General features: G+C 44.6%; 1 protein-coding gene across 13 annotated transcripts in view; it reads left to right on the forward strand.

The window, feature by feature from the left end:
• The window catches only part of PHF20 (PHD finger protein 20), a 70,960-nt gene extending 52,349 nt beyond the window's left edge, over positions 1-18,611 (forward strand). For 9 of the 13 annotated variants that reach the window (XM_014886216.2, XM_088174980.1, XM_088174970.1 and 6 more), the window contains 6 exons: positions 64-260; positions 5,457-5,556; positions 9,450-9,645; positions 12,074-12,473; positions 14,231-14,414; positions 15,945-18,611. In XM_014886216.2, the coding sequence (XP_014741702.1) occupies positions 64-260; positions 5,457-5,556; positions 9,450-9,645; positions 12,074-12,473; positions 14,231-14,414; positions 15,945-16,087 (1,220 nt within the window). In that variant the 3' untranslated portion in view covers positions 16,088-18,611. The remainder of the gene's footprint in view (positions 1-63; positions 261-5,456; positions 5,557-9,449; positions 9,646-12,073; positions 12,474-14,230; positions 14,415-15,944) is intronic. The other 4 variants (XM_088174973.1, XM_088174972.1, XM_088174975.1 and 1 more) reach the window with 1 other exon arrangement.
• Positions 18,612-27,588: the final 8,977 nt, after the last annotated feature.

Raw genomic sequence — 27,588 nt, forward strand, 5'->3', positions numbered from 1 at the left:
TTAGGAATGTATGTCTGCATACTTTGGATGAGATTTTGAGGGACCTTTTTTGTAATTACTCAGGATTTTATATAAATACTTCTTGTACAGAGGATGACACCCTGAGTGAGTCATCTATGGATAGCTTGCCTTGGAGTGATGATGACTGCAGTCAGGATGTTGATGTAACCACCAACCCTGATGAAGAAGTTGAAGAAAGTGATTTTGAGATTGTTCGGTGTGTTTGTGAAGTAAAAGAAGAAAATGACTTCATGATTCAGGTATGAAGTGGAGGGTAAATGCACGTTTCAGTGAATGCAGTGGAAGGTGTCAGTGGAGAAACTTTGGTTTTGTAAATGAAATCAACTATTGTTGTCTTCCAAAGTCATATCATTTTTGGAGGTAATCTGTCAGGTAACTGCTAGGATAGTTAACTTTTGCTTCATAGTACAGTTTTGGATTTTTGGTTGAAGGAAGGAGGGAAAATTCACTCCAAGTCATAAATGAGTGGTTTGTCATTTGTGAATTTTTCTAAAAATAGAAGACTTCCTTGATTCTGAGAATGCATATTTGAAATCAGTGACATTTTAGGCTCCCTCTAATTTAGAGCCTGTTCAGAACATTGCCATGAGATAGGAGTATACCTCCCGTTCCTCTGCCCTGGAAAGAAGCTTGACTTACACATACAATTCTCCAGACAGGCTGAACAAAGAAAAACAAAATTACTTTAGTGTTTCGTTTTAAAGCAGAACTGCATTTGTCCATTTTGCAGTAGTTTGCAAATTCAAAGTTCCTAATCTGGCTAAGGCCATCTATCGATTCCCCATGTACCTGCTCTTTTTAAACCAGCTCCACAGAAAAATTGAAAAGGCTTCTATTAATCTCTCCTGCTTATGACTATTGATAAAAAGTTGGAAGTTACCTGCCTGTTTACTTTTTGAGATGTTTGTAAATTATCAGGAAATCATTCCCCTAGGTAGCTACTTAGAAATATTCCACGTAGTTTCTTTTAATTTCAAAATATGAAGTAAAAAAGATCAATTCAGTTTCTTCATTATTTTTTGCTCTAATTAATTTTCTTTGAGTTTCCATGCTCTTTCATGGATCCTAGCTGTGAGAGGTATGATGCTTTTTCTCTTAGTGGTGAGTTCACTTCTCACACCTTGGTTCTAGTGTTGGATCCTGACAATACAGGGCAAAAGGTACCTTACGAATTAGTAGGGCAGGGTGGACTGATGGGCAGTGGTCAAGTTTAAATAGCACTAGACTGTACAGGAGAAAAATTGAGTCTGGCAATGGTGACTAAAGAGGGTGGGTAGATGCCTCTGAGGAGATGGCTCACAAAAAACGACAAAGAAATAGCCTGGAGAATAACTGGCAAAAGTAAGTTTGACACCAGGTGAGGATTGCAGAATGTAGGGAGCTGTCAGCTGGCTCAGGACACCCTATGGATGCCTTTCCTTTAAAATTTCATGGCTGCTTCTGAGATTGACTGGCTAGGTTGAACTACTTCGGGGAGGTTTTTTAGCATATTGCAAACTTCTAAACACTTGAACTATTTTGTGAAGGAAATTGGCTAGAAGAGTAGGTTATTCTCTCTGGAAAACGGATGCAGATCAGCAGTATTGTGAATACCTGCATTCTTTATAGGGATTGAGGCAATAGGAAAAATGCTGACACCTGGGGTACCTGCTTGTGTTTGCTGTGTACCCATCTTGATACCGGAATGAGGAGCCAGGGCAGTTTCTTGATGGATCTGTTTGGAGGTTCATTCCTCCCAGTATTCATATATCCCCCCTCTTACAAGAGGGAGAATGCTAAGCATTCTTCTTGAGCTGTGTTCGTTGCCATGAATGTGCCACATTTAGAAATAATGCAGGAAAATGTTGATTTTAAAAACATCAGCACCTTCTTGTCTGTGAAAGATTGGGTGGCATTAAGGTTTAATGAAACTCATACACAGTTAAATTGGGAGTTCATTCCTTTAGATATCTAAACTAATGATTTGCCCCCACATTCAGAAGATTTTATAAAAAATTTTCTTCGACCTGTACTTACCTTAAATTCATTGTCTTGAGCAATTTGTGCATTAAGCATGCCATTCCTTGCACCGGGATGCAGAAATCTTGAGTTTGCATTTATAGAAGTATCTGCTTTAGTTAGTAGAAGTTAAATCTGGAAAAGAAGTACAGAAAAATAGTGTGTTGTTGGTCAGTGCTGTTTTGTCCCAGTCTCTATAACTTTGCAGGAAGGTTACTAGACTTCATTTATGGACCTGGTGTAAAGCAGCAGTGTAGCATTGCCCTGTGTTCCTTCTGGGGGCACAGCACTCAGTTTTTGTGGTGAGACCCAAAGAATTCCAGACAGACTGTCATTGTCCCTTCTTTTTAGTTTTTATACCTAAACACTGGTGAATTTGTGTATGATGCAGAAAATTTTGGGGCTAGATTTGATGGCTTCAGAGGTGATGGATGTAAACAGACTTCAGATATTTTTATTATGGAAGGTGAAAAGCTGCTTTAAATACACATCTTTTGAGTTTGATTATTTCTTTTGTGACTTCAATTTAAATTTGAGTATTTTTTGCACAACGCTATGTGTTTTTTCTCTTCTAAATTTTCTGCTTGGCATGCTTTGAACCTCCCTGCTGCCACCTGGGCAGGGAGTAGCTTCCCAGTAGCATGTGCCAGACCAGTATCTTGTAGCCTGGCAGCCGCAGTGTGCAGTAAAACCTGCAGGTTAAAGAATGGACCTGTGCCCCAAAGGGGTGGGTATTTAAATGTCAGTTGAGTAAAGTTTTAAAAAGTTGGGATGCTTGTGCTGGTTTGAAAGTAAACCAGCAGGAGAAATGAACCCCAAACAATACCTTGAGAGACATTTCAGGTCAGAGTTACAATTTAATAGAAAGACTACAGTAAATGCAACGATACAAAACTGGCTTAAACCCACAAATCAGACTACAGCCTGGTACCCTGTTGTTCAGGGTGGTGGTCTCAGTCCTGTCAAACAGTGACAGCAGCCCTGTGGAAATGATGGTTGAAGAGAGCAGTGGTCCTGTGAGAGGTTTAGTCCTTCTGTGGAAGTTCAGATCCTCCTCTGGATCTGTCCGTGGTGTCCTAAGTCCCCAAAGCACCCAGACTATTTATGGTCAGATACAGGCAGAGAATTTCACAATGGAATGATATTCTTCCCCTTATCTAACACTTGCAGCCTGGGGGCCGGGTGTGCACTGGGCAGCTCTTGTAAGGGACCCAGCATTAACAGTTCATCAGGAATAATGTTTGGAGTACAATGCATAGTTTGGTTATATCCCCATTTGTAACCCAGGACAGATGCTTCACCAGAGTTCTGGGCAAAATTGCCTGGAAAATCACTGAGCACAGCTCTGTGCAGTATGGCATGATTTGTAGGATGCAGGGTAAGTAGATCCAGGAGCTCCCTTCTTATTTTTAGCACACAGTCTATTTCTATTGATCTGTCTTCTTTGTTTTAGAAAACCTTTTTCTGCCTCTAATTTGTAAACGGAGGATTGTCTCTACCTTTTTTGAAAACATCTCCTAACTGCCTTAGGACTATTAACCGATTTTGGACGGCAAAGCATTGTTGGTCCCATCCTTCAGAAACCTGTTTCTCTGTAACCTGTTAACGTTATCTGTGAAAAACGAGAACTGTGATTTGGGATTTTTTTTTTTAAGTTTAATAAGGGATAAAACAAGGACAAAAATAAAAATTAACCAGCACTGGGATGCCCTTGGCAATTGACCAAAAAGCACACCGGTAAATTCTGACAGTATTGTCTGTATACTGTTACATTACTGAGGCACATACATATTCATGTGCTTCATACATTATTCAGAGATTCTTGTGAGCTTTTGATGTTTCAGCAACTCTTTTGTTTGTTTTCTTTACACTCTAACTTATCTGCATGACATCCTGTGAATCAGGTAGATATGTTTTATTTCTTCTACTGTTCTTCTCTGATGCTCTGGTTTTTGTCACTGTTACCTCTTGGAGAAGTCAGTCAGCAGATCTGGGAACCAACATAATTGTCTCCCACCGTTCTTTGTTACATAGAAGCATTTTAACATTGCATGGTTTTGCTAAGGCCTATGATACAATACATTCATCACGCCACTATTTCTATAAACTATACAGTATATACTTAAACTAATAGATTATATTATACTAATGAACAGCTAAATAAAATTATACATTGTACTATATCCAAATATTTATGGTCAATACCAGCATGCAAAAGCTAATACATAAATGTGAAAGCCAATATTATATTGTAGTTTTCAACATTCTCCATTCCCGGAGCTTCTATTTCCTTCACACCTAGACCACTCATTTAATGCAGTGAAGTATTCAAAGTCTGGTTGTCCTTTTCTGTCCCTCCTAGCTTGAGGAAGGCAGGAGCTAAGAGCATTAATTAAAGTGATATTGAACACAGATGAAATGTTTAGCAAGTTGGCATCTTTGTAGGTCAGTGAAGAGCAACATGTTAGATTCCTTGCAGTTACTGTTTGGGTTTGGTTTAGCTCATATTGTAGTCCTGTACCAGCACTGACAACATTTCTGCTTTTGGTTTATGCTCTGAGGAATAAGGGGTATATGATCTGTTGTCTCACTGCTTGGCAAAATTAATTGGGAAAAGTAATTTTTGACTGACATCAGTTTCCAGTCAAAATTGACTTAATGTTCTTAAGTGGGGTTTTGTTGGCATGTTCCAGTGGTCTGCAGTCTAAAATCAAAATTTTGTCTCATTAAAATGGGAGGAGAAAATGGCAAAACATGAACAGTTTTTTTCCTGCTCTAAAAGAGCATGGCTTTAAGAACAGTGATTGCATTTTAAATAGTGTAACTGTACTAAAGAGATCCAAATTACATGCCAGTATGATTGTCCTGCCTTGGAAGGATGTTGGAAGCTCTTAAAGCTGGTGCATCTGCATGGCAGGTTTTTGTTGGTAGAGCTACCTTTGAAATGAATAAAATGTTGGAGGTACAAGAATCAGTAAAGCATAATATTGGCTATTCCTTTGTGACATAAATATCTCTGGGATTTGATAATTGAATGTGGTTTACTGTTTGAGGGGGAAGCCTTTGAATTCAGAAAAATTGATCTGTTGTGGTGAAAAAAGTTTGATTGCCCTGTTGGCTGTCCTGGTTATGTGTACATGCATCTCGTGAAAGATTTTCATGTCTAAAGGGAGTATTTTTGTGCCTTTCAGGATCTCTGCTTCCACTTTTTAATTTTCATTCTCCAAAAACATACATGAAAAATGTGTGGGGAGGGCTCACATTTTATTATAGTCTGATTCTGTAATGTATTTGCTTGTAAGTGGAAGGTGGGGTGTGGATATTAATAGAACTTTTTGTCTTAAAATATGTAGATCCTGTGTTTCTTACTTGACGTAATGGTATTGAGCTCCTCTAGCCTTCATTTCTATTAATGTGCACTTCTTGACTTTGAACAGTGTGAAGAGTGTCTGTGCTGGCAGCATGGAGTCTGTATGGGCTTATTGGAAGATAATATACCTGAGAAATATACCTGCTATATTTGCCAAGATCCTCCAGGTACAGAAATTTAAGGTTACAGACCCCTGTTATATATGTAGTAAATGTGCTAGTTTATCGATATCTAATCTGTATCTATCTCTGAAAAATAGCTCTGTTTTTTCCCTTACTTGTCTGTCACTGTACATAAGTTTCCATTTCAGAAAGTTTAATTTATGTGAATGTCCATGAGTTAGTATTATGGAGTTCCAAAAGGAGAGGAATGGAAAAGAATGTTTTCACTGGGATGACCATCTGTCACATATTTGCTGTAATAAGAATTGTACTGTCTATGGCGAATGAGTGTAGAAAACACTCAGGAAGCTCAATCAAAGACTCCCCATGTGCACATCTTGGGGGATATGGCTGCAGCTCTCCCCCAGCAAATCAGGTTTATGCATGCTTAAAAATCAGTCAGCACAAGGCTCCTGGCTCTCCTCAGCAGTGGCTCTTGTCATTGACTGCATCACCTGCTGTTGTTGTTTGACGCTGGCCCAATGCCAGGCACCCCACGACACTCTCTCACCCTCTCCTGCCACAGCTGGGCAGAAGAGGGAAAACTTTAACAAAGGGCTCATGAGTTGAGATAAGGACCAAGAGAAATACTTCAAGGGCAAAACAGGGCAACTTAAAGTTGCAAAGTGAACTTATTACTAACAGATTCAGAGGAGGATAATGAGAAATAAAATAAGCCTTTAAAACACCTTTTCTTCCCTCAACCCCCTCCCTCCTTCCCACTGACAGCACAGGGTTGTTTGGTCAGTTCATCACTCGAGGGAAATTTTCTTCCACTGCTCAGGGAGATGAGTCCTTGCCCTGTGAGACTGTGGGGTCCCTCCCATGGGAGAGACAGTTCTCTGTGAACTTCTCCAATGTGGGTCCACTCTCATGAGCAGCAGTCTGCCCAAAACTGCTGCAATGTGAGTCCCTCCCACGGGCACACAGTCCTCCCAAAACTGCTGCAGCGTGGGTCACTCATCCACGGGGTGCAGTCCTCAAAGGACAGGCTGCTCCAGCCTGAAACCAGGGACCTTCTCTCTTCACCGGGTCTCCCACTGGGTCACAGCCTCCTCCAGGTATCCACCCACTCCGGCATGGGCACCTCCCCCACGGGCTGTGGGTGGATCTCTGCATCCCTGTGGATCCCATGGGCTGTGGGGGGATCTGTGCATCCCCTGTGGATCTTTGCATCCCCTGTGGATCCCCATGGGTTGTGAGTGGATCTCTGCATCCCTGTGGATCCCATGGGCTGTGGGGGGGATCTCTGCATCCCCTGTGGATCCCCAGGGGCTGCAGGGGCACAGCTCTTTCACCATGGTCCTCACCATGGCCTGCAGAGGAATCTCAGCTCTGGCACCTGGAGCACCTCCTCCCCCTCCTTCTCCACTGACCCTGGTGTCTCCATCTCACCTCCTCCTCTTCTCGGACTAGAAGAGAAAACTGTGTGCCTTTGCTTTGACTTTCTTTTTAAATCTGTTATCACAGAGGTGTTACCAACCTCTCTCATTGGCCCAGCTTTGGCCAGCAGCCAAATGTCCATCCTCAGAGCCATCAGGCATTGACTCTGACAGACATGGTGGAAGTTTCCAGCAGCTTCTCACAGAAGCCACCTCTGTGGCCACCCCCCTCCACTACCAAAACCAGGCTGTGCAAAACCAAGACACATACAGTAACCTGTGTATTGGTATTTACCTGGGCTAGCACAGTCAGAGTTGATTAAGCAATGTGTTCTCTCCTCTTTAGCAGATATTTTTAAATGTCTTAGTCCATCTTACACAGCAGGTAAAATTACATTTAGGGGAATATTTTCTGAGTTTCTACTTACAAAGCCTTGCTGAAAGTGAACGTGGATGAGGTTTGGGGTTGAGTCCATGAGATTTGTGCAGTATGGTTACTGATGTTGTCTGAACTCTCAGCAATGAAGACATGCTACGCTTGAACTTTAAACTTGCTACAGAGACAGCAATATATTTGTTTTTTTAGAATACTTTACTTCTAGGATTTTAACTTTATGTTAAAAGTATTTTGCTTTTATGCCAGTTGAAGGTAGTTTTAAACGGAACTAAAATGCACATGCAAACTGAAGTTGTGTCATCTCACTTGAATGAGAGTGCTTTTGTGCAGAAACTGATTTACAGCTTCATTTGTTTAATTCATCATTAACTATTCATTTAAAGAGTCTGAAATTCAAATTGGAGGGCGCCAAACTTTTACCTCTGTCTTGTAAAAGGAAAACACAACCAACTTTTTGACAGCAAAGATGGCTTTCCAGTGAGTCTGCTTTTGGCTTGAAGTGAGCTAATAGACTGTATGAATCTGCAAAGAAGTGGCATTTAAAACTGGGCATGGCTATTCAGCAAACACTTACTTAGGAGCTTTCCCCAGTCTAAACTGCTGGGACTTGTAACAGCACCACTCATTCTATTAGAAATAAAAGCAAGTTTAATGTAATTTTGTCTAAAAACTGTACTAACTGCTATTTTACTCAGGTCTTTTTGAGTCAGGTGGGATTTTTAAGAGACTTGTTAACATTTACCCTTGCTTAAACATGATTATGATGATTATGTAGCACAATACATAATATATGTATAATATATGTGGATATAGTCTAGTGTCTCCTCTTAAGATTATGTACTTCAAAAGGGAGCACTTTTTATCTCAGGGTGCACGTCATCTCATTTGTTCAGGTGATCATGAAGTTCTCAAAGTCACTACTTTATTCTTGTGGACTGAATTCTACTTTCTGTCACAGATGTCGGCTCTCTAATGCAGAAATGAATGAGGGAGGGCTAATGCAGGTGGCTAGGAGTGTCTCCAGTGTGGTTCTGACCATACTGAACATTTTGCTTGCCTTCCTGCTTGATACAGTGTATCTGCCTGGAAGGTTGAGCTGGTACAGCTTTTGAAATTATTTTTTACCGTCATGATTTCTGATGCCACCTAATAGCCGTGGATTGCTGTGTAGTGCCAGCCTCATTCTTACTCTGATGTCTAGTAACTCCCTTTTTTTCTTTTAAGCTTCTCCTCTAGTCAACATTAACCTGCTTGTATTGGACACCTATTTTGCAATTATGGTTTTCAGTCTGTGCTCCAGTTTTATCTCTGGTTGTGTGGGCTTCTGCCTGGGCTGTACACAGGCAGTGGCTGGTGCAGTTGTTTCTCTGGGTGCTGTGCTGTCTCCTGAGAACACCTCTGGTAACTGTACATTTTACAGGCTGTGGGGGAGCTTTTGTTAGGTATTTAGCATGAAGGATTTTTGTGTGGGTTTGCAATTTAACAAGCCTCTTCCTTGTAATACCATTTGTTTGGCAGTTTAAGTTACTTCTATTGATGCATTAATCACACTCAACACCATTTCATTTCAGCTGTTGTTGATATTCGGTATCTAGAGATGATACTGATATCTCTTAGGATAGAATTATCATTATTAGTAGCTTGTCTTAGGCAAGTTTTCTATCAGAACCTCATCCTTGATTCCTTCAAAATGTGTTTTTGCACAACTGTACGAATACGTGCTGTTAAAAGCAAGACCACTGGGAAGCTGATTGCCTGTTTCTGCATTTTTCTGTCTGCAGAGAGCTGCATTCAGACTGTAACTTCTGTCATAACCATGGTTAGACTAGACAGTGTGGTATCTTGCTAAAAACGCACTTTTCTCAGCCTCATGTGTGTAACTGCCTGCTGTGGATTGTCCTTTGGTGGAGGTTGGGGTCTGAATGCTTACAGTTGGGCAGAGATTTTTGGCATCATGCTTTACAAGTTCTTCATTTCTTCAGGGTTATGTCTGCTATTAGAGGATCTTCATTGGTTCTGTTGATAAGAACAAATAAGCTGTTGCAGTACCTGGAGATAATCAGAATTACTACCAGAAATGTCAACATTTCGTTTTAACTCACTCATTACTGTCACTTTAGGTCAGAGGTCCAGCTTAAAGTACTGGTATGAAAAGGAGTGGTTAAGTAATGGCCACATGCATGGCTTAGCATTTTTGGAAGAAAATTATTCCCACCAGAATGCCAAGAAGATAGTGGCCACTCACCAGCTGCTTGGTGATGTACAGCGAGTGATCGAAGTCCTGCACGGGCTGCAGCTGAAGATGAGCATATTACAGTAAGCAGTATTTAAGAACCAGCTGGCATGTTTCTCCTCGGGAATTAGACTACAAGTATAAAAACAACCAGAAATTCAGGCTTGCATTTGTGCTCCCTGGATTTATAACATAGTTTGAATTGCTAATGTGATCTTGGGAAAGGACTTGGCTGCTTGAAAACTGTTTAAGTGGGTTGACTGTAAACGGACAATGTATATAGAAAGGGTTAAACGAATAAAACTACTAATGATAGCTTTTCCTTAATCACCCAAATTGATTTTAAGTAAGAACAGGATAGACTTATAACCCATGGCACCATTCTTGCAGCACTTACTTTCTCCATTCCAGAAAATCTGGCCATAGCTTGTCCGAGAGGAATCAGATCTTTTTGTTTGGTACAGTATGTTGTTCTGCCGCAGTGGGAGAGTGGTTGCACCCTCAGCAACCTGCAGCACTTCATTTCTGAACAAAGGTCATTTCAGCTATATGTACAGAAAATAACACAATTATTTATATAAAAGGGTTTTATCTATCAAGTCAACTTTTCTGTGTATTTTCCTATTTAAAGTCGTCTTTGGGTTCTGATGACTGAAAAAAACATGTTTAACTCAAATCCAGCAGCTTTAAATTTATTGAATTCCATAATTGTAATTTATTAGTTGATAAATTGCACAGCAGCAGCTATTTGGAAAAAAAAAAGTGATTTTGGCATTCTTTAGACCCTTTCCCCTAATCTGTGGTGTGATGCAGGAGGTCCACTGACATGGAATAATGCTAGAGAGCAAGAGAATAGCCATTTTAACATAGGGTTTTACTTTTCCATTATGGGATCCTTTAGTTAGATCTGTAAGTAATCTCTTTCATTTTTGGAGACTGAAACATAAACATTGTAAGGCCACTTCTTGGGCCTCTTGTTTAAGAGTGACACTTGAGTTTCAGGCTTTCCAGTTGTGAATTGAGATTTACATAGTACTGAGGTAGGAGCACTGGCCATGTATGTGATGGTTGCTACAGGTTTTGCTCCTTTTCTCTCCCGTGCTGAAGTCAGTGTCATGGCCTGGCTTAATTAAAGGTGAGGCGCAGTCCTGTTTAGATCATCTGATTAAAAGTTTCAGCTACTGTTTTCTTTATCATGGTATCAATCAGAAGGAATTTGAAAAATTGCTGAATTAGAATATTGTTGATGCAGATCAACAGAGAGAAGATAATTTCACAAGTGCCTGAAATGATTTAGGAGAGTGTTGCTCAGTGTTTCAAGGAGGTGGCAAAGGACCCAAGGTGACCCTGGCAGTGCCATGGGAGGGTGAACCTTCAGCAGGCAGGAGCTAAAAGGTTATTCAAGTATTAGCATTTTAATTTTGACCCTTAGGTAACTGGTGCATAATTTTTCAGAAAAATTTTCTGGCTTTTGTAAAATTATCCCTTTCTCTGTTCTGAGCAAAATATAGTTTCTTTAGATGTAGCAGATGAGTGGAGCTCGAGCAGAAAGCTTTGGTAAATGAACACCTGGCTTTCACTTTTTCAGGCATGCCTTCAGGATGGTTCGCCAGGGAGATATATCCTCACTATGCCAGCACTGGAGGCAAAGGTCCTCCTATGAAATAGAAGTCTGAGCATATCCTTGGCAGCTGTACTCACTCTGGTTTCCTCTGGGAGACATTGAAGAAACCTGAGCTGCTGCAGGATGGGTTAGAAAGCAGTTACTGCTGAAGTCAAGTGGTCATGTTTTGTAGAGTGGTTTGGTGAACAGCTGGAATAGCTGGATCAGCTGAATGGAACCAAGTCCATCCACCTTTGCAAGGAAGCAGAGAGAGAGGGGTGCTTGAGGGCAGCCTCCCCTCTCTGTTCAGCCCAGTGCAGGTGCTTTAGAGTCAGGATTTGCTCTGCTGTGTTCCTGCAGCCTGTAGCAGATGAGCTGCCAGCCCTTTGAAGATAGCAGAGTATTCTGCTTTGCTCTCCTTTTACTGCTGTTCTGATGCCTGATACAAGGAAGAGCATGGGTTACAACGCTCACTCTGAATCTTTTGTTTGTTATATTTGTAATAATCTGATATCTGTAGTAGCCCCTTCTGCTGGAATAAATAATCTATTAGTCAATTTGAAGACAATTTAAAAAATAATTTCTCTAAGAGCAGATGAAGGGACCTTTGGGGTCTATGAAACACCACTATAATGTAGGTGTACTATACCTTACTAAAAATATCCCAATTAAAATTAACTTTGCTATTAGTAAATTGCAAATATTGAAGCAAAATGTTCTGTGAAGGACCAGCGTTAGTGAGAAGTTGTATGTGTCTATTTATAACTTATTCTTCAAGTTTTTTCTTAATTCAAACACTTGGCCTTTTTTGGCTTCATTTATTCTTACTTAATTTCTTTACATAAGAGGAGGGTTTGCTTAGTCACTTTGGCATTTAAATTGGGTGGTTTATTTTTTATGTTGAACAGAAATAAAGAACATCCTGACTTAAAGCTTTGGTGTCATCCGTGGAAGCACATCACAGTGGACGAAAAAATCCATACGAAACATATCATTCACTTTGAGGAAAACTGTTGCAAAGAGGAGACAGCAAGTTACAGAACTTGGAATGGGACAGTTGAGAAACCCTCAACAATTCCTTCTGTGGAGGAATCTTACATTACAAGTGAACACTGTTACCAGAAACCTCGGGCCTACTACCCTGCCATAGAGCAGAGGCTGGTTGTGGAAACAAGAGGTTCAGCCATGGATGATGGAGTAAACAGAATAAGGGAAAATGGGGATGATACCCTCTCAGAGAGGTTTAGCTGGAATCTGGACCAAGAAATATGCAAGATGGAAAATGAATCCAAACACAATTACTCCAAGGTATTTTTATTAAAATAGCCCTCTCTGGCAAAGAGCATGTGTTTGCCTGGCAACCTGCAAACTTCAGCCTTTTGTAATACTTTTTGTTTCGTTTGTGTGGGGTTTTTTGTTTTGGTTTTTGGGGTTTTTTTTGTTAGACTGTTAAATTTAAGTTGCTGGAAGCAATTAAAATGATAAATGCGATCAACTCCTTCATTTAACGTTGTAATTAAAAAATCTAGGTTGACTTCTGGACCTCAAATCGTTTGAAAAGTGTGAACCACTGGTAGTTCATTGCTGCTTATTTTTGTGTATTAAATGAAAAATAAACACTAGCAAAGAGGACAGGCCAAGCATGTATGATACTACCAAATACACTGGTAGGCCAGCTTCTAATTATTCCCATCTTGTTTCCATGTTCCTTCTAAGAGTTAAATTAATTTTAGATTCTTCAGGCAGCATTTCAAGATGGAAAAAAAAAAAATGTCAGCCTGAAGCGATTTTTTAAGACTGATCACCATGGACTGATCACCAGTGGTGTGTCTTCCTACTGGAGCACTTCAGGGTTAGCTTTTCAGTGCTTGTTAGCTCTGTCAGCCTTCTGTTCCCTAGTACAAAAATTTTGCTTCTATTAGTTAGTACCAATTCCTATGAAATGTGGGGTGAGAAATGTTGAAAACCCTCTAGGAAATTAGTGAAGTCCTTCTGCTCTGGAGCCAGGCTGGGAGAGCTGGGGATGCTCACCTGGAGGAGAGAAGGCTCCAGGGAGAGCTCAGAGCCCCTTCCAGGGCTGAAAGGGGCTCCAGGAGAGCTGGAGAGGGACTGGGGACAAGGCATGGAGGGACAGGACAAGGGGGAATGGCCTTAAAATGAAAGAGTCTAAATCTTAGATGGGATATTGGGAGGGAATTGTTCTCTGTGAGGGTGCTGAGGCCCTGGCACAGGGTGCCCAGAGAAGCTGTGACTGCCCCTGGATCCCTGGGAGTGTCCAAGGCCAGGCTGGATGGGGCTTGGAACAACCTGGGATAGTGGAAGGTGGCCAAGGCAGGTGTTGGAACTAGATGACCTTTAAAGGTCTCTTCCAACCCAAACTATTACACATTTTTATGATTCCATGAAATACTGAGCTCCCTTTTTTTAGATTAAAGCTTAAGATAGCTCTTATTTCATCCATATATGTCTTGACTCTGTCAGTCTTCTGAGATTGTGTTATGTTTCCTGGAAAGACAAATACTTCAGTTCTTCAGTCTAAAAGAGCCATTTTCTAAAGGCTCATAATTCAGCAGAAGGATGAGAAAAGTAGGGGAGCAGAATGACCACTGACGTTGTAGTCAAGTTTTGTAAGGAGTGATAATGCATGTTTGGAGATGGTTCAATGAAAGTTTTAGTGGAATTTAGATTCGATTCTTTAAAGAAAAATCCCTTTTCACTCCTGAATTGTTTGCTCTTTAGTTGTTTATTGTCAGGTGAAAAACAGCTTCAGCATTCCCTGCGATGCACAGATTCGGTGCAGGATCTTCCAGATGAAAAGTGTAGCAAACTGCACATTTGTTACCTTCAGAAAAGGAGATGCTTGTGATGTACAAATAGTTTTTAGCAAAATACCTATAAAAATATGTTTATATTTAGATCTTCTTGCCCAAGGTAGTTTAGTCTGTGTATATGGTCTGGGTCTCTCTCACTCACTGGCAGTTAGGGGGGTCTGGGAGGACTCAGGCAGTTCAGCTCCCCAGTTCTGTTTCACTGTAACAAATACTTAATGTATGTATTTCTGCTAGGTGAGAGAGTCTGTCTCTAAGAAAGTCTCTCCAGAGGAAGCTATTGAAATGAAATTGCTGGAAAAAGACAAAGAAGGAGTTGTGAACTCGCAGCTGCAGTGGCAGCTCAATCTTTTAGCTCACGTGGAATCTCTGCAAGATGAAGTCATACATAGAATGGATTTCATTGAGAAGGAGCTAGATGGTAAGTAGTGTTATTCTAGTTGAAAAAATAGCCTTTTTTAACTGAAGTACCTGTTCAAAACATGGTAACCAGAATTTTACTTCTTCAGACCTACAAAGACATGAATGTTTCATCATCACATTTCCTAATAGAAAATAGACATGCTGCTGATGTGGGGGTGGATTTTAAAACAAAGAGCAGAATCTCACAGAACAAATTCTAGTTAGAGCATCTCTAAATAGTTGCATCAGATGTTGTACTGGAACATCTTTATGTCGTTTTGGGTTTAGGTTTTTGTCATTTTCCAAAACTATTCTGTGTGTCTGCATTTCTCTGTTCTTCAGGGCCTTGCTGGCTATGTTAGCCCATTCTGGGTGGCTTCTTCAGTGCACAGGGCTCTTATCCTTCCTCGTGTCTTCCAAATTCTTCACTTAAATGTCTTTTAAGAATTTCATAGTAATGGAAAACTTATAAACTCTTCGTGTTGCATTAAATTATTCAGGATAGTTCTTTATATTGTTAAGTCTGATCATTGGTTGTGTAGTGGTTACAACAGCAGCTTTACTTGCAGGGGAATCCAACTTCTGCCGAAATAAGAGCCCTCTCTTTGTAAGTGAGGTACTGAAAAGTTGGACAACTAAAGGGCTATTTCAGGTAGTGGAGATCAGTCAGGGCTGTTCTGCCTAAAGAAGCTCTGGTTCCCAAAAGTTGGACTTTTTGTACCTGCTAATGAGCAGAGGTCTGTGCAGTGTGTTGCTGCATTGAGCAGAACTTACTTACTCCAAGGCAGGATGTATCAGTAGTGAGTGAATGCTGCTGGTTCTGCAGCAGGTGCTGCCCATGGGTAAAATTCACCTGTTGCTCTGGTTGCTGGCAGTGGCTGCTCGTGGTAAAGGTATTTGTTCTGTGTTCAAGGTTTCAGTCTCCATCTGCAATACTGTCAACATCCCCAGAACTCATCACAGTCCAACCTGACCACCTTCCTTGTGGGTGTGTTACATTGTCACTTGGCTTGTCTTCTGCTCAGTGGGATTTCTTGTTTCCCACTGAGAAGCTTTTTGAAGCAGGAGTTAATTTTTCTTATGCAGCACTCTGGTGGTTTGTGCTTTTGATCTTCATCCCCATTTTCTGTCACCCAGTTCTGTCACAGTCAGTTGTGTTCTGTATTGATGACAGATTTCTTTCATTATGAGAGTCCCATCCTTGATAGCATAAACTCCGTGTACCACAGTGTCCTTGTCCTGGAATTGACACAGATCAGAGGAAATTTAGCATGAGACTTCACAGTGTCTGGTCTAGAGTTTTCCTTTCCTGCTTTTTCCTAGGAGCAGTGGCTTCTCCCCACATCCCTATGTGAATTACTTGGCTGTGTATCAAAAGTTACTTGCCAAGATTGGTGTTCGGTTTTATGATTTCTCAAATAACAGTGTTAAAAATATTGCCCACTGCTTTCTCAAGATTTACAAAAGATTTAAAGAATTCTTGTTTTGTGACTTCAGATGAGCTGTTTGCCAAGCACTGCAGTAGTGACAGCTTTTGTTTTCTTTTCAGTTCTGGAGAGTTGGCTGGATTACACAGGAGAGCTGCAACCCCCAGAACCACTGGCTCGACTCCCCCAGCTCAAACACTGCATAAAGCAGCTGATAACAGACTTGGGCAAGGTGCAGCAGATTGCTCTGTGCTGCTCCACGTGAGGCTGGACCCCCTGGCCGTGAGTGCCTGCAAAGCTGGAGTGTCTGATGGGAGCAGCTCTGAATCTGTAAAAGAAACGCATGCTGGTTGCATGGGATGCAAATTGACTTCAGAGACTTGTGAAGAAATGTTGTTCAAAGAGCAAAAAGGTTATTTCAGGTCTATTAGATGATTATAATGCTGTGGAAAAGGTCATACTCTTGTCTCCAGAGGTTGCCTGTGGGTTGATAAGTTACACTCAAATTTTCACTCCTTACAAGTTGCTCATCAAAACAGTAGACTTTTTCATCGTTAAATTGACTAAAAATTGTGCCATTGAAGAACAGAGTTCTAAGAGCCAAAAAAAGTTTGGTTGACAGGGGTTGTAAATAACTTTGCATAGTTTAAGTGACTCATGTCATGTTTTATTTCTTCTGGTTTATGCATACTAGCACTCAGTATTTAATCATTAGGAGATGTTATAACAGTTTCAGACTTAGTAAGTATGAATGTCCAGCTCTTGACTATAAAAGTGTTATGTGGCGGATTTCAAGTAACAGTGGCCTGACCTACACTTCTGTTACAGTAAATAATGTTGCAGGAGGTTACAGGTGGATTGCACTTATTTTCAGAATAAATGATTGATTTCCATATTTATCGTGTCACTGTCACATGACTTGGTACTGAGGAAGCCCATGAACGTGGTGTTTGTGTGCATTCTTGAGCTCTTCCATCCGGCCCTCCTGTGCCTCCTGCAGCAGTTGCTGTGGGATCCCTCGTTGCAGGAGTATGGAAGAGGACTGGGAAAGGACTGGAGCCATGCTCTGAGTTCAGGCTGCAGCGTGGTCTGTCATGGACGCGATGTATTTTCTACCATTTGTTAATAATTGCCATTCCGGTTATATTTGGAAATGTAGATTTTTTTTTTTTCCAATACTATGGATGTGTTCACTGTAAAGACTTGCTATGAATGTGTGGTTTTGGGAATCAGTTTTTGTGTAAATAAAGCCTCAAGATTTATGCATGAGGTGCTGTCCTTGCAGACAGTGAGTGGGTTATTATCTTAAATGGTCTGTGTTCACGAAGTCCCTTTTCATACCTTAAGTTTTAATTTTTGGTTTGTATTTACTTTGTCACTGTAAGGTAACAAGGCTGCTGATGTTCAGTCATGTTATACAGAACCTTTGGAACGTTGTGAGCGTCTGAGAGGTTCTTTCAGCTGCAGATTACCACTCCTGCAACTTTAGTTTTCCTTCATAGACATTGCTGAGTTCAGTTCCCTGTGGAACATAGTGAGCTGGTTTTGCAGTGAGAGGGTGTCCTTAAAAAGCTGGATTTGTTACCCTTATTTTATTGTGTGCAGTAGTACTACCAAAGGGTAACATTCAAATAGAGTTTTAATGGAAAAGCCCACACCTGTTCAAATTATTAATTTGGAATATATATCTGTAATGTGTTTATTCTGCAAAGAATAATGAAAACTTGAAATATCCAATATTATTGTAGGAGTTACACTTTCTACCTGGTGAATATTTTATTTCCTTCAGAAAACAAAAGAATTAGGCTGCTCTAGGTAGTAACTAAGACTTTTATGCCAAGATTCAGTTCAGGGAATAATTTGTCTCACAGGTTTATAGTACTAAGTTGGTATACAATGAATATAGTGCACATACAGCAGAAAAACAAACCTGCTTTTCTGTAATACGGTTGGAAGAAAGCTTACATGCATTTTAAGGATCACTTGGCTCTCTAAAGCCAGTGCTCATACCTTGGCTTATTCCTGTCAGGTACCTGAGCTTGTGTAGCTCTAGAGGAGGAGGTGGTGACCAGACAGCCAGAACAGCCATCAGAGGAGCCTCCCAGGCAGCTGGTGATGTTCAGGTGCAATGGACCAGAAAAGGTGTTCCCTGGTTACAGCTGTAAAGCAGGATACACTTGGTTGTGCTCCCATTTGAGGGCAGTCAGGCACTCAGTTCCTGAGCAGGCTTCTTGCTCCAAAGGGGGGTTTCTTCTCAAGCAATGGCTTTTTGTGTGTTCGTTGTGTGTTTTCACTTGTCAGTTTATTTTTGCTCAGGGCAGTACTGGAGGTCTGGAAGAAAAGGCAGTTCCCATGGGTAGATCAAGTTGCAGATCCTGGAGACTTGCATCCCTTCAGTAGTGCTGGGGAAGCCCTTGCAGATAAAGACTGAAAATATTTATTTAAAATAGAGTAGTACTTCTCGCATTCAGGGAAGATTCTTCATTGTGCTCTGCCTGGATTCATTTCTGTCCCTTTTTTGCAAGTTTCCTCATTGTTATTTTTAGTCTGGACTAACTGTTCAGACTGACAGGTCACTTTTTTGTTTCTTTAAATCACTGGTAAGTGAATGCAAAGTGGAGCCTTGGTGAACTGAGCAAACATTGCACTGTGGGTACACACGTGTTTGTTGATGCACTATTAGAACCAAGGGTCTGTACATAGAATTTTGTTTTGGAGCAATATTTGCAAAACTTGAAAACTGTATCTTGGTGTTTGGAATAAATAAAAAATAGGTTTTTGTTGGTTAAGTCTTAGTAAAGTCTTTGTTTCAATTAATGATAACTCAATAAAATAATTCTGGAAGCTTTTCCTTCACATTGTTGTGAAATGCAAATGCTGTAGTTTGTCAGGTATTTATATATATATATATATCTTAACTGTTGCTAAAGTCTGGAAATTACTGTTTTCCAGATTTATGTTATGTAAATACCCTTAGTAGTATGTTGGATATTGTTTAATGAGGAGCTCATACATTTTGTTCCCAAATCCTAATATATATAATATATTAGTACCTAACATATGTGATCTGACCCTAATTTTTGTTCTCTTTGGACGAGCAGCCTGTCAGCCACAGCAGCTCAAGGCAGAGGAAACACGTGCTGTGATGTGAATGAAACAAGGAGCTCTGGATGCAGTCGAACAATCTGTATAGAGAAAATGCACTGGGAGAGGAGAGAGCTGGGGAGGGCTGGAGAAGCAGAGTACCTGGCCCAGGGTGCCTGAAGGCAGGGGCAGGAACCTTCAGGTTCCATCTCTTCCCTCTCGCTTTCCTCAGTGGGAGGAAAGCAGATTTATTCCCTTGTCCTAGCAAGTTTAGCTGTCCTGTGAAGCCTGGAGAGACTTGAGCCACTGATGGCAGATCCTCAGTGTCATCATGCAAGTCTTTGATGACGATTTAAATGTCAAAATCGGGTTCTGAAGTTGTGGTCTGAATTTGAAATAATCCAATGGGATATGTGCTGTGGCTTGTCATGTTTTGATGTGCCCTCTGATTTATTTGCTTGCCTGATCTGAAGGTTTCTGTAGATGCAGCCTCAGAGAAGGAGGCAGCTCTCAGCCAGCTGTCAGCCTTGATGTGGGTAGAGTCACCATATTCTCGCTGTTATTTGGCCAAAACATCATCTGTAATTGCAGGATGTGCTGTTGGCCCTGGTCCAGCCTGTGGGTGATGCTCATCCACACTGGTGCTGCCTGTGTTCCATCCAGCTGTGGGAGTGCTTGTGGCTGGCCCTTGCTCTGATTTACAGTGGGGTTCCGGTGCACTACAGGCCATTGCAGTTGTTCAGCTAATCCTTCAGGTTGCACAAAGCTGGGAAACATTTGTGGAGGCAAAAACTGTGTACAGCTCTTGTCTGGGTAATACCTGCAGCGAGTAACCCAGAACGAGGTCCTGTTGAAACAGGTTAACAGTAAATACCACTTTTTTTTTTTCCTTTTGCAACATAGAAGCAGACAGAAAAACTGAGAACAAACAAGCAAAACTGGGATTCATCCTGTCCTGCTGTGGAGTTTTCCTACTGGTGATGCTTGGGTGCCCTTGGGGTGTTTGAAAGGAGAGGCTGGAAGGTGCCATGGAGCCTTGCAGATGCTCCATACCTAATTCTGAGGGGCTGCATGGGCTTGGGAGTGGAAGCTGTATGTACCTTCTGAGCTTCCAGACTGGTGGCTTGGTGAGTAAGTCATGGAGCTTGAACAAAGGACACCAGAGAAGGACTGGCCCCTGAACCGATGGTTTCTGTGCCCTTGGATCCTTTGGGGTGAGGGTCGGGTGGATGCTGCTCTGATCTGGGCTCCTGGCACACCGTGTCCTTTGCAGAGGCTCTGAGCTGATGGAGACACTGTCTGCTTTGCAGCTTCTCAAAATCCCTTTGATCCCGGCAAATGCTGCCGCAGGGAAAGATTAGTTTGAGGGAGCAGAGCATAGTCTTGTCTGGGTCGAACGTCCAGACATCTCGAAGTGTAAGAGACTGGACTTCACGGGTTAATGACTCATAGCATTCCTCAGTTGTGAAGGCACCGAGGTGCTTTGCTGGAATCATAGGTTATGAGTGAGGAGGTAACAGAGAAACCTTTTGGCAGGATGCAGCGTCATGTCAGGGGGAAGGTCTGATGGGGTATTTCTGGCAGCTGTCATGTCCTTCGGTGTCAAGCCATCAGGGTCTCCCAATATGCCCCCAGACTCATTTCTGAGGCTTTTCACTAGAAGACTGAAATCTCTCCAGATGAGGGGAATGCTGGGCATTCCTGGCCTGAGTGTACTTTAACCCAGGGGCTTCTTTACCCCCACCCTGACAGATCACTTGGACCAAAGGACAGCTAAGCTGCAACAGTCAAGACTCATCAAAGGCCGACTGGGTGGTGAGATTTTCACATTCTTACCTTCCTCCTTCTCTCCCTCCCTCCTTTTTCTCTCTCTTTTCTCTTATACGTGTCCTTGGGTGATATTTTTGTAGTTTCATGTTGTTGGAAATGATGTAACTTTTAAAATTTTTGAAGTAACTTTAGTCATGTATGCCTTTGCCAAAGGGGAAAGAGGGGATGGCGGGGGAGGGTGGAATTAAGATTTCTCTTCAAAAGACTATTCACCCAGGGTTTGAACTTCACTAGGTGAGGCCTGAGGGGCTTCAACAACAAAAATCAACATCTACAGGTTGGGAGTAGCAAGAAGATAGAGATAAATGGACATTAACAAATCTGCCCTTGTTAGGCTGGCGTCATCTGGTCTGGAGAAAGATAGATTGATAAGAGAACCAAAGAATGAGGACCAAATTAGCATCAAAGATGAATCCAGTAGGAGAAGGAGTACTGAGAACTGTATAATGTAGAACCAATGAATGAGAATTTCTTTGGGTTTTAAATGTATAAATGTGTGAGAAGTCTGGCAAAGAACTAGGTGAGCTGGAAAGATTTCTACTGCACATCCTGTCTGGAATAAAGTAATGGCTGATTCTGTAACACTTGGAAGATGGTATTGGAGAGTTTCTTTTATTCCTGCAGCTTTGGTGACAATTTTGCAGTACTTTCATACTGTTATATTACTATAGATAATCAAAACAGCTAGGTACCTGCTTTCCTTTGCAACCAACTTGTTCATAAATAAAACCTATGTACTTGTATTTATACACATTGAGCATTTCAGTATCGTTCAGTATTTAATCTAATCCACCTCAAGGGATCTATGAGCAGGAATCGGGGTGTTTGTCACAGGAAGCCCTTGTCACTCCAGAGGAGGTGGTAACATGGCTCTTGGGGCTGTCTGTGCTGCCCGGGGTGTGGCTGATCTGCCCAAAGTGGCCATGAGTCACAATCGCAAGACCCCCCCAAACACGGGGGAGCAGCTGGGAAAGCTCCTCTCCCTGTGAGGGTCCTGGTACTCAGAACACCACTGGGGCAGATCTGCTGTGTCTTCACAGCTGCCCACACTGGCTGGTGGGGTAGCTGGTGGGTCCTCCCCAGCCCCAGCACTTGTGGGTCTTGCTAGAGCTTGTTCTGTCCCTTCAGAACCTTCAGTGTCCCTGTCCTGGACTGTCTGCGACAGTAGCCCCATGGCCAGCACTCTTGCTCTGTTCTCCTGTGGCTGGTGGACCACTGCTACTCTGGGGAGCTGTTGGACCCATTCTGTGCTTCAGCCACTTGTTAAAATCTGCTTCCTGACTGTGGTGTTCAGAGGCTGCAGCATTCAGCCTTGGGAATGGTTGGGAGTGGGCCTGGCAGTGCCCTGGGAAGACTTTTGCCAGCGTGTGCTGAGACAAGGAGATTTTCGGGACAGGAAAGATGGAGGGCTCAGAGGCTGCTGGCGATGGGGAAGGATTTGAACAGCCTTTATAATAACATTTTACCTGGGTCCAGGTTACAAATGCCAGAGCAGCAGTTCCTTGACTGTGGTCCTTTGTGTAAATGTATCCAACAACCTGGGTGTAGGTTGGTGATGGAGGAAGGAACTCAAGAGCCACATTGGTTCACACAACGTGGGTCAATAGCAAAAATAAAGGATGCAAAACAACTCTGAGTTACCTTGAGGCCCCAAGCATGACAACAGCAGGACAAGGCCTGGGACAGACTCCAGCCTGTCCTGTGCTGAGGCCATCTGGGCTGGAGGCTGGAGCTGAGCAGATCTATACAACTCTAGGCGGAAAAGGAAATGAGAAAGTGATGGTAGGTTGCAAGATTGAGCTCATCAGACAGGAAAATGAGGAAGGGATTGGAGCATGTCCAAACAGGAGACCTGCAGCTTCTGGGTTTGGGGGAAGTCTTGCTGCACTGTCCTCAGGGTGCAGAGAGGGAAGGAAGAGAGAGGTGGTGTCAGGCAGCAAAATTGCTTCTGCACTGCCTCTGGCTGCAGAGGAAGCTCCAGCTTTGCTGATTAGGGCCTGTTGAAAGCAGAGGCTCAGAAGTGAGACTGCTCTGTGGCCTTTCTGCTGCTGTTCAGGCCCCTCAGCCCTGCAGTGTTGCTGGGATCAGGGCTGTACATGAGTATTTGCAGTCTACTTCTCTGAATAATGTATTCCTGGCATAGACCTTTTTCTTTCCCCTTTGTTCCTAGAACAGCAGTTGTGCATGTTAAATTACACACTTAAACCTATTGGGCTCATGAATTTGCCCAAAGAGAGTTGGTTGAGGACCAGCATTGGCCCGTGGCTGGCTGCCTGCTCACTCCAGATGGGGCCAAGGGTGATGGCAAGAGCAAATTCCCCCAGCTTGTAGCAGTGAAATCGGCCCCATGGACAAGTCGCAATATGTTCAAGCCTCAGCTATGAACAAGGTGCATTTTAATTGAGACACTACCAGATGGTTATTGCTGCATGTCCAGCAGGATCCTGTTTCATGGAACTTAGAATCCATGTGTTAAAAGGTTTAAAATCAGCTGCTTTGGGCATAGTCAGGGGCTGTTTCCTCCCTGGCTGCTGGTCTCTGCAAGCAGAGCGGTGAATTATGGGGGTGAGGGCACTCTGAGAGTCCATGGCTGCTGCTCGAAGGCCTGCACAGACACCCACGCCCCTAAAACAGTTTGCTTGAACTTGAGAGGTCTGATGGGGTTGGGCTGTTCCTTCACCTGGGCCAGGATTTGGTTTATTGAACATTCCCATCCTCTCTCTGCTGCTGTGGAAGTACAGATGTCAGGGGCCCCATTGCAGCCTGTGGGGCAGGCAGGGCTCCTTCTCTGTGCAGCTCTGAGGCTCAGGGTGCTCATGCATCCTGTCCCAAGTGTCCAGTGAGGGAAGGACAGGCCCTCAGCTGCCTCCCCCAGCATCGCTGCCTGCCTGCCCCTGCTTTGGTCTTGGCTGTCCAATGTGACTGTGACAAGTGACTGTGGCTGAAAGCTGGAGAAGGTTGAGCTGGGGGATGGGTGTCCACCACAGAGCTGTGGCCAAGTGGGGCCCTGTCCTCAGCTGTTCTTCACCACCTTTCCTTTGGGGTCTGGCTTGAGGTGTCAGTCTCTGAGAAGATCAGGTAAGAGCTGATGGCTTCCCTCAGGTCCCAGCTGATGGAGAGTCCTGCAGTGGGAATGTGGTCTCCAAGAACAGGAGGGAGATGCTTGAGAGCAAATGGGGCAGGCAACAGGCAGCCCACAGCCCCTGCAGGGTCAGGTGGGGGAGCCCCAGCCCCTGTCCCAGCTGCCCCCACCTCAGTCTTGTCCCAGTGGAACAATGGCTTCTTGACTACAAGTGAGTACTGTGGAGGCTGGGGCCACCCTTGGTCCTCCCATGGAGCAGGGCTAGATGAGGGGGCAGCAGAGCCCCTCACTGAGCTCTGGGCAGGGAGACAACAGCATCAATAGGGTGCACCCCCTGCCCCAACAACCTGGGCACAACTTGGGCAGGGGGAGACCCGCTGCCACCTTTTCCCCCTCCTCCTTTCAGGGCATGGGATATTTCCCCACACACTGCTCAGGATGCCAGGGTCTGGTGGGGCATTACCAGAGCACCAAAGCAGTGCAGGCTGAGCCAGATGAGCTGGGCTCGATGTAAAATCATCCCTTGTCCAGCGCTGGATCTGGCAGCGAATCAGTCACTGAGCCCAGGCAGGGCACTGACAGGAAACAGCAGCCTGGCAGGCTCTGGGCAAAGGGCACTTGGCTGGGCTGTCCCAAGCCCCTGTCCTGCTCAGCCCCGCTGCCTGATGCACTCTTACACACTGAGAGATTCACAACCATCCTACAGCAGCAGCAGGCATCACCTTTCTCCCACGGGCTTTATGGCTGCAAGCACCCCTGTGCCAGCCCCGTGCCATGAGCACCTTCAGAGCAATGTAAGTGACAGGGAATGGCTGGGACATCAGGTGGCATTGATGTCACCAGCCTTCTGCACAGCAGCACCTGGAACGTTCTCCTCACAGGATCCCCTTGGTGTGATGGGGCCCTGTTTCTTTTTGCAGGCTGAATCTTTTCACTTTCTGTGAAACCCAAAGCTGCAGGAAACTGATGGTGCTCTGCTCTTTTTAGGCCCCATGGCAGGGGCTCAGCAGGGAGTGGGGAGCAGCAGGAAGCAGCCCTGTAGGCAAGGCCATTGCCACTAGATGTGAGCAAGGGAAGATTGCTCCCTTTCACCCCTTGGCACTTCACTGGGTAGGACTGGGACAGTAATGGAGTTGGTCTGAGGGCTTTCACCTTGCCTGGTCTGGCTCTCCCATATCAGGAAGGATCCAGTGTGGTTGCCTGGATAGAGCAGCAGCTCCTCCACCTTCTGCTGGCTGACGCCCTCGTGCACACAGCAGGCAATGGCAGAGCCTCTCCTGGCTGCCAGGGACACCCAGCATCCTGGGGTCCATCCTGCCCCAACTGGGGCATGTCCTGGGGACACTCCAGCATGCCATGCCATCTCCCCTAGCCCCAGCACTGCTCAGGGCAGGACACCCTGGAGCAGTGTCCAGAATCTGGCCGCAGGGCTGGCCATGTTCTGTGGTGGAGCCATGTTCCCCAGGGCCCTCCTTTGGACAGATTCTTCTCAGCATTTACCTGTGCCTGATCTTGGCCACACAGCTGCTGTGGATGTGGCACTCCTTGCCAGAAACCTCGATGCCACCAGCCACCACTTGCCATCCCCGTGGGGAAGAGAGATGAGCCATCCTGAGGGGCTGAGGATGCAGGATGGGGGAAAGACACAAATCACACAGAGTGTGTGGGAGCTCCCCAGGACATGGCATCTGCAGCCTTGTGGTGGAGAGCCCCCAGCCAGGCTGACTCCCTGAGTGCTGCCATCCCAGCCCAGCCCCCCGTCCCCCAGAATATGGGACACCCATCCCAACCTGCTGGTCCCCATGGAGATTGAGCAGCTGCAGGAACGCCTCTTTCAGTTCCTTGACCATGGAGAGCTGCCACCAGAGCTGTGTGTGACCCAGAACTGTCCCAGGCAGAGCCCCTCTCCTCCCCTGCCCCAACCCCTTCCTGCCTCCAGGATAAGTGAACTCTGCTTACCCGCCTCTCAGCGCTCTCACACCCAGGCAGCCATTGGCCAGCTCTGCCCTCCCTGCATGGAGGGGCCTCAGGGCACCCAGGGTGACAATCTCTGCCCTTGCCAGACCCTCTTGATTTGCCCTTGGCCCCACTCACTTTAGGGCTGGGTGTTCATGTTCAGGTCCTGCTACTGTGAAGTGCTGCAAGGTGCTGGGGCTGCAGGTGCTGCTGTTCCTGTGAGGTGCCCACACTAGACAGGGCTTCTCCTTTTCACTCAGGGCCCCTCAGGGCTCTGGCTATGGGTACCAGGCCCAGCAAAATCCCTGAGGGCCCTCAAGGCACAGTGGGCATGGCATGGAAATTATGGGTGGACAAGTGGGATGGATGGGTAGCACTTGTGAGTGGGGAGCAGGGGTGATAGGACTCATAGGTTGAGGCTGGACAGATAGCATGCCCAGGGTGGTCTCAGTGAAGGAGGAGTGCCTCTTCAGTTGTAGCAGCACCAAGGCCCTCAGCAGGTGCACGATGCTGGATGTGATGGGCAGGGGTAGAGAGGTGTGATGCTCACAGACCTGCCCCAGTGCTGCACCCAACACTACCCCATACTAGCACAGCCCCACACCAGCACTGCCCAGCCTGTCCATACCTGGCCTGGGTTATGAGTGGGAGCAGCCCCATCTATGTTCCATCTCCATCCTCAGCTCTATCCAGGCTCAGCAGCTACTGCTGGTATGGGACCATTCATTGCCCAAACTGTGTATGTGTACCATTCACCCAGTCTTGTCTCAGCCAGCACCATCCACCCTCCCCCTAACCCCCACTGACCCAGTCCCCCACTCCCCGACTTCACTCCCCTGCCTGACGTCAGAACCCTTTCATGTACACATGCACCCCCTCCCCTGCAATCTAGCCCTGACCAAGGTCCTTGGTATTTGCTCTCGGCAGCTTCTGAACTCATGGCCCCAGTGAGCAGAGCTGTGTCCCCCCACAATTTCCTGCTGTGCCCCCTTGGTGTGAGCAGACACTCCTGCAGCTGCACATCCTGTTCTGTCTGTGCTGAAATGTGAAAGCTTCTACTCACTTGTAACCACCTTGGTATGAATGAAATGCACTCAGGTTCAAAAGGGCTCTGAGCCTTATAATGCTGTTGGGGTACAGGACCACCTTGAGCCTGCACTGAGCTCAGCAGTGCTGTTCTGCAAGTGGTTGATAATGTCTGGGAGAAGATTCATTTGCTGGTGCAGCCCCACTGTGATTCTTGGGGATGTGGGGTGCAAAAGCATAGTGCATGGACAACAAAAGCATAACGTGTCTCAGGCCACAGGAGAGGCTCAGGAGCCCTTTCTTCCTGCCAGCTTAGGCACACCTGGGGCAGCAGAAATGCACCATCCTGTGCACCTTGATCTGGTGGGGAGCACTAAGGCAGAGCCACTCAGCCTTTCAGGAGTTTAGACCAAACCATTGTTTGGAGGAGCAGGAGCCCCTGATGCCCCGAGTCCTGTGTCCTTCTCTGATTTGTGACTGACATAGCTTTGCTGTGGCTCCACCCTGAACACCTCTAGGTTGGACATCCCTCCCCACTGCTCATCCCACAACCCCCCATCCTTCAGCCTTAAAAACAAGGAAAAATCCAACATCAATCCTGAGACTTCCAATGCCCAGTCTTTGGCTGTTGCTCCTCACAGCATCTTCTGACACTAAGAAGACTTTGACTCCATCCCTTTCACCAAGGAACATGTCCAGGTGTGAGGGGGCAGGGGCTGGACGTGTCTTGGCTCCAGGGCTGTGGGCAGCAGAGCACTTGGTCCATGGATTCCTGGGTACTGCAGAAC

Source organism: Sturnus vulgaris, chromosome 17, assembly GCF_052056855.1.
Source record: "Sturnus vulgaris isolate bStuVul1 chromosome 17, bStuVul1.hap1, whole genome shotgun sequence".
Lineage (NCBI taxonomy): Eukaryota > Metazoa > Chordata > Aves > Passeriformes > Sturnidae > Sturnus > Sturnus vulgaris.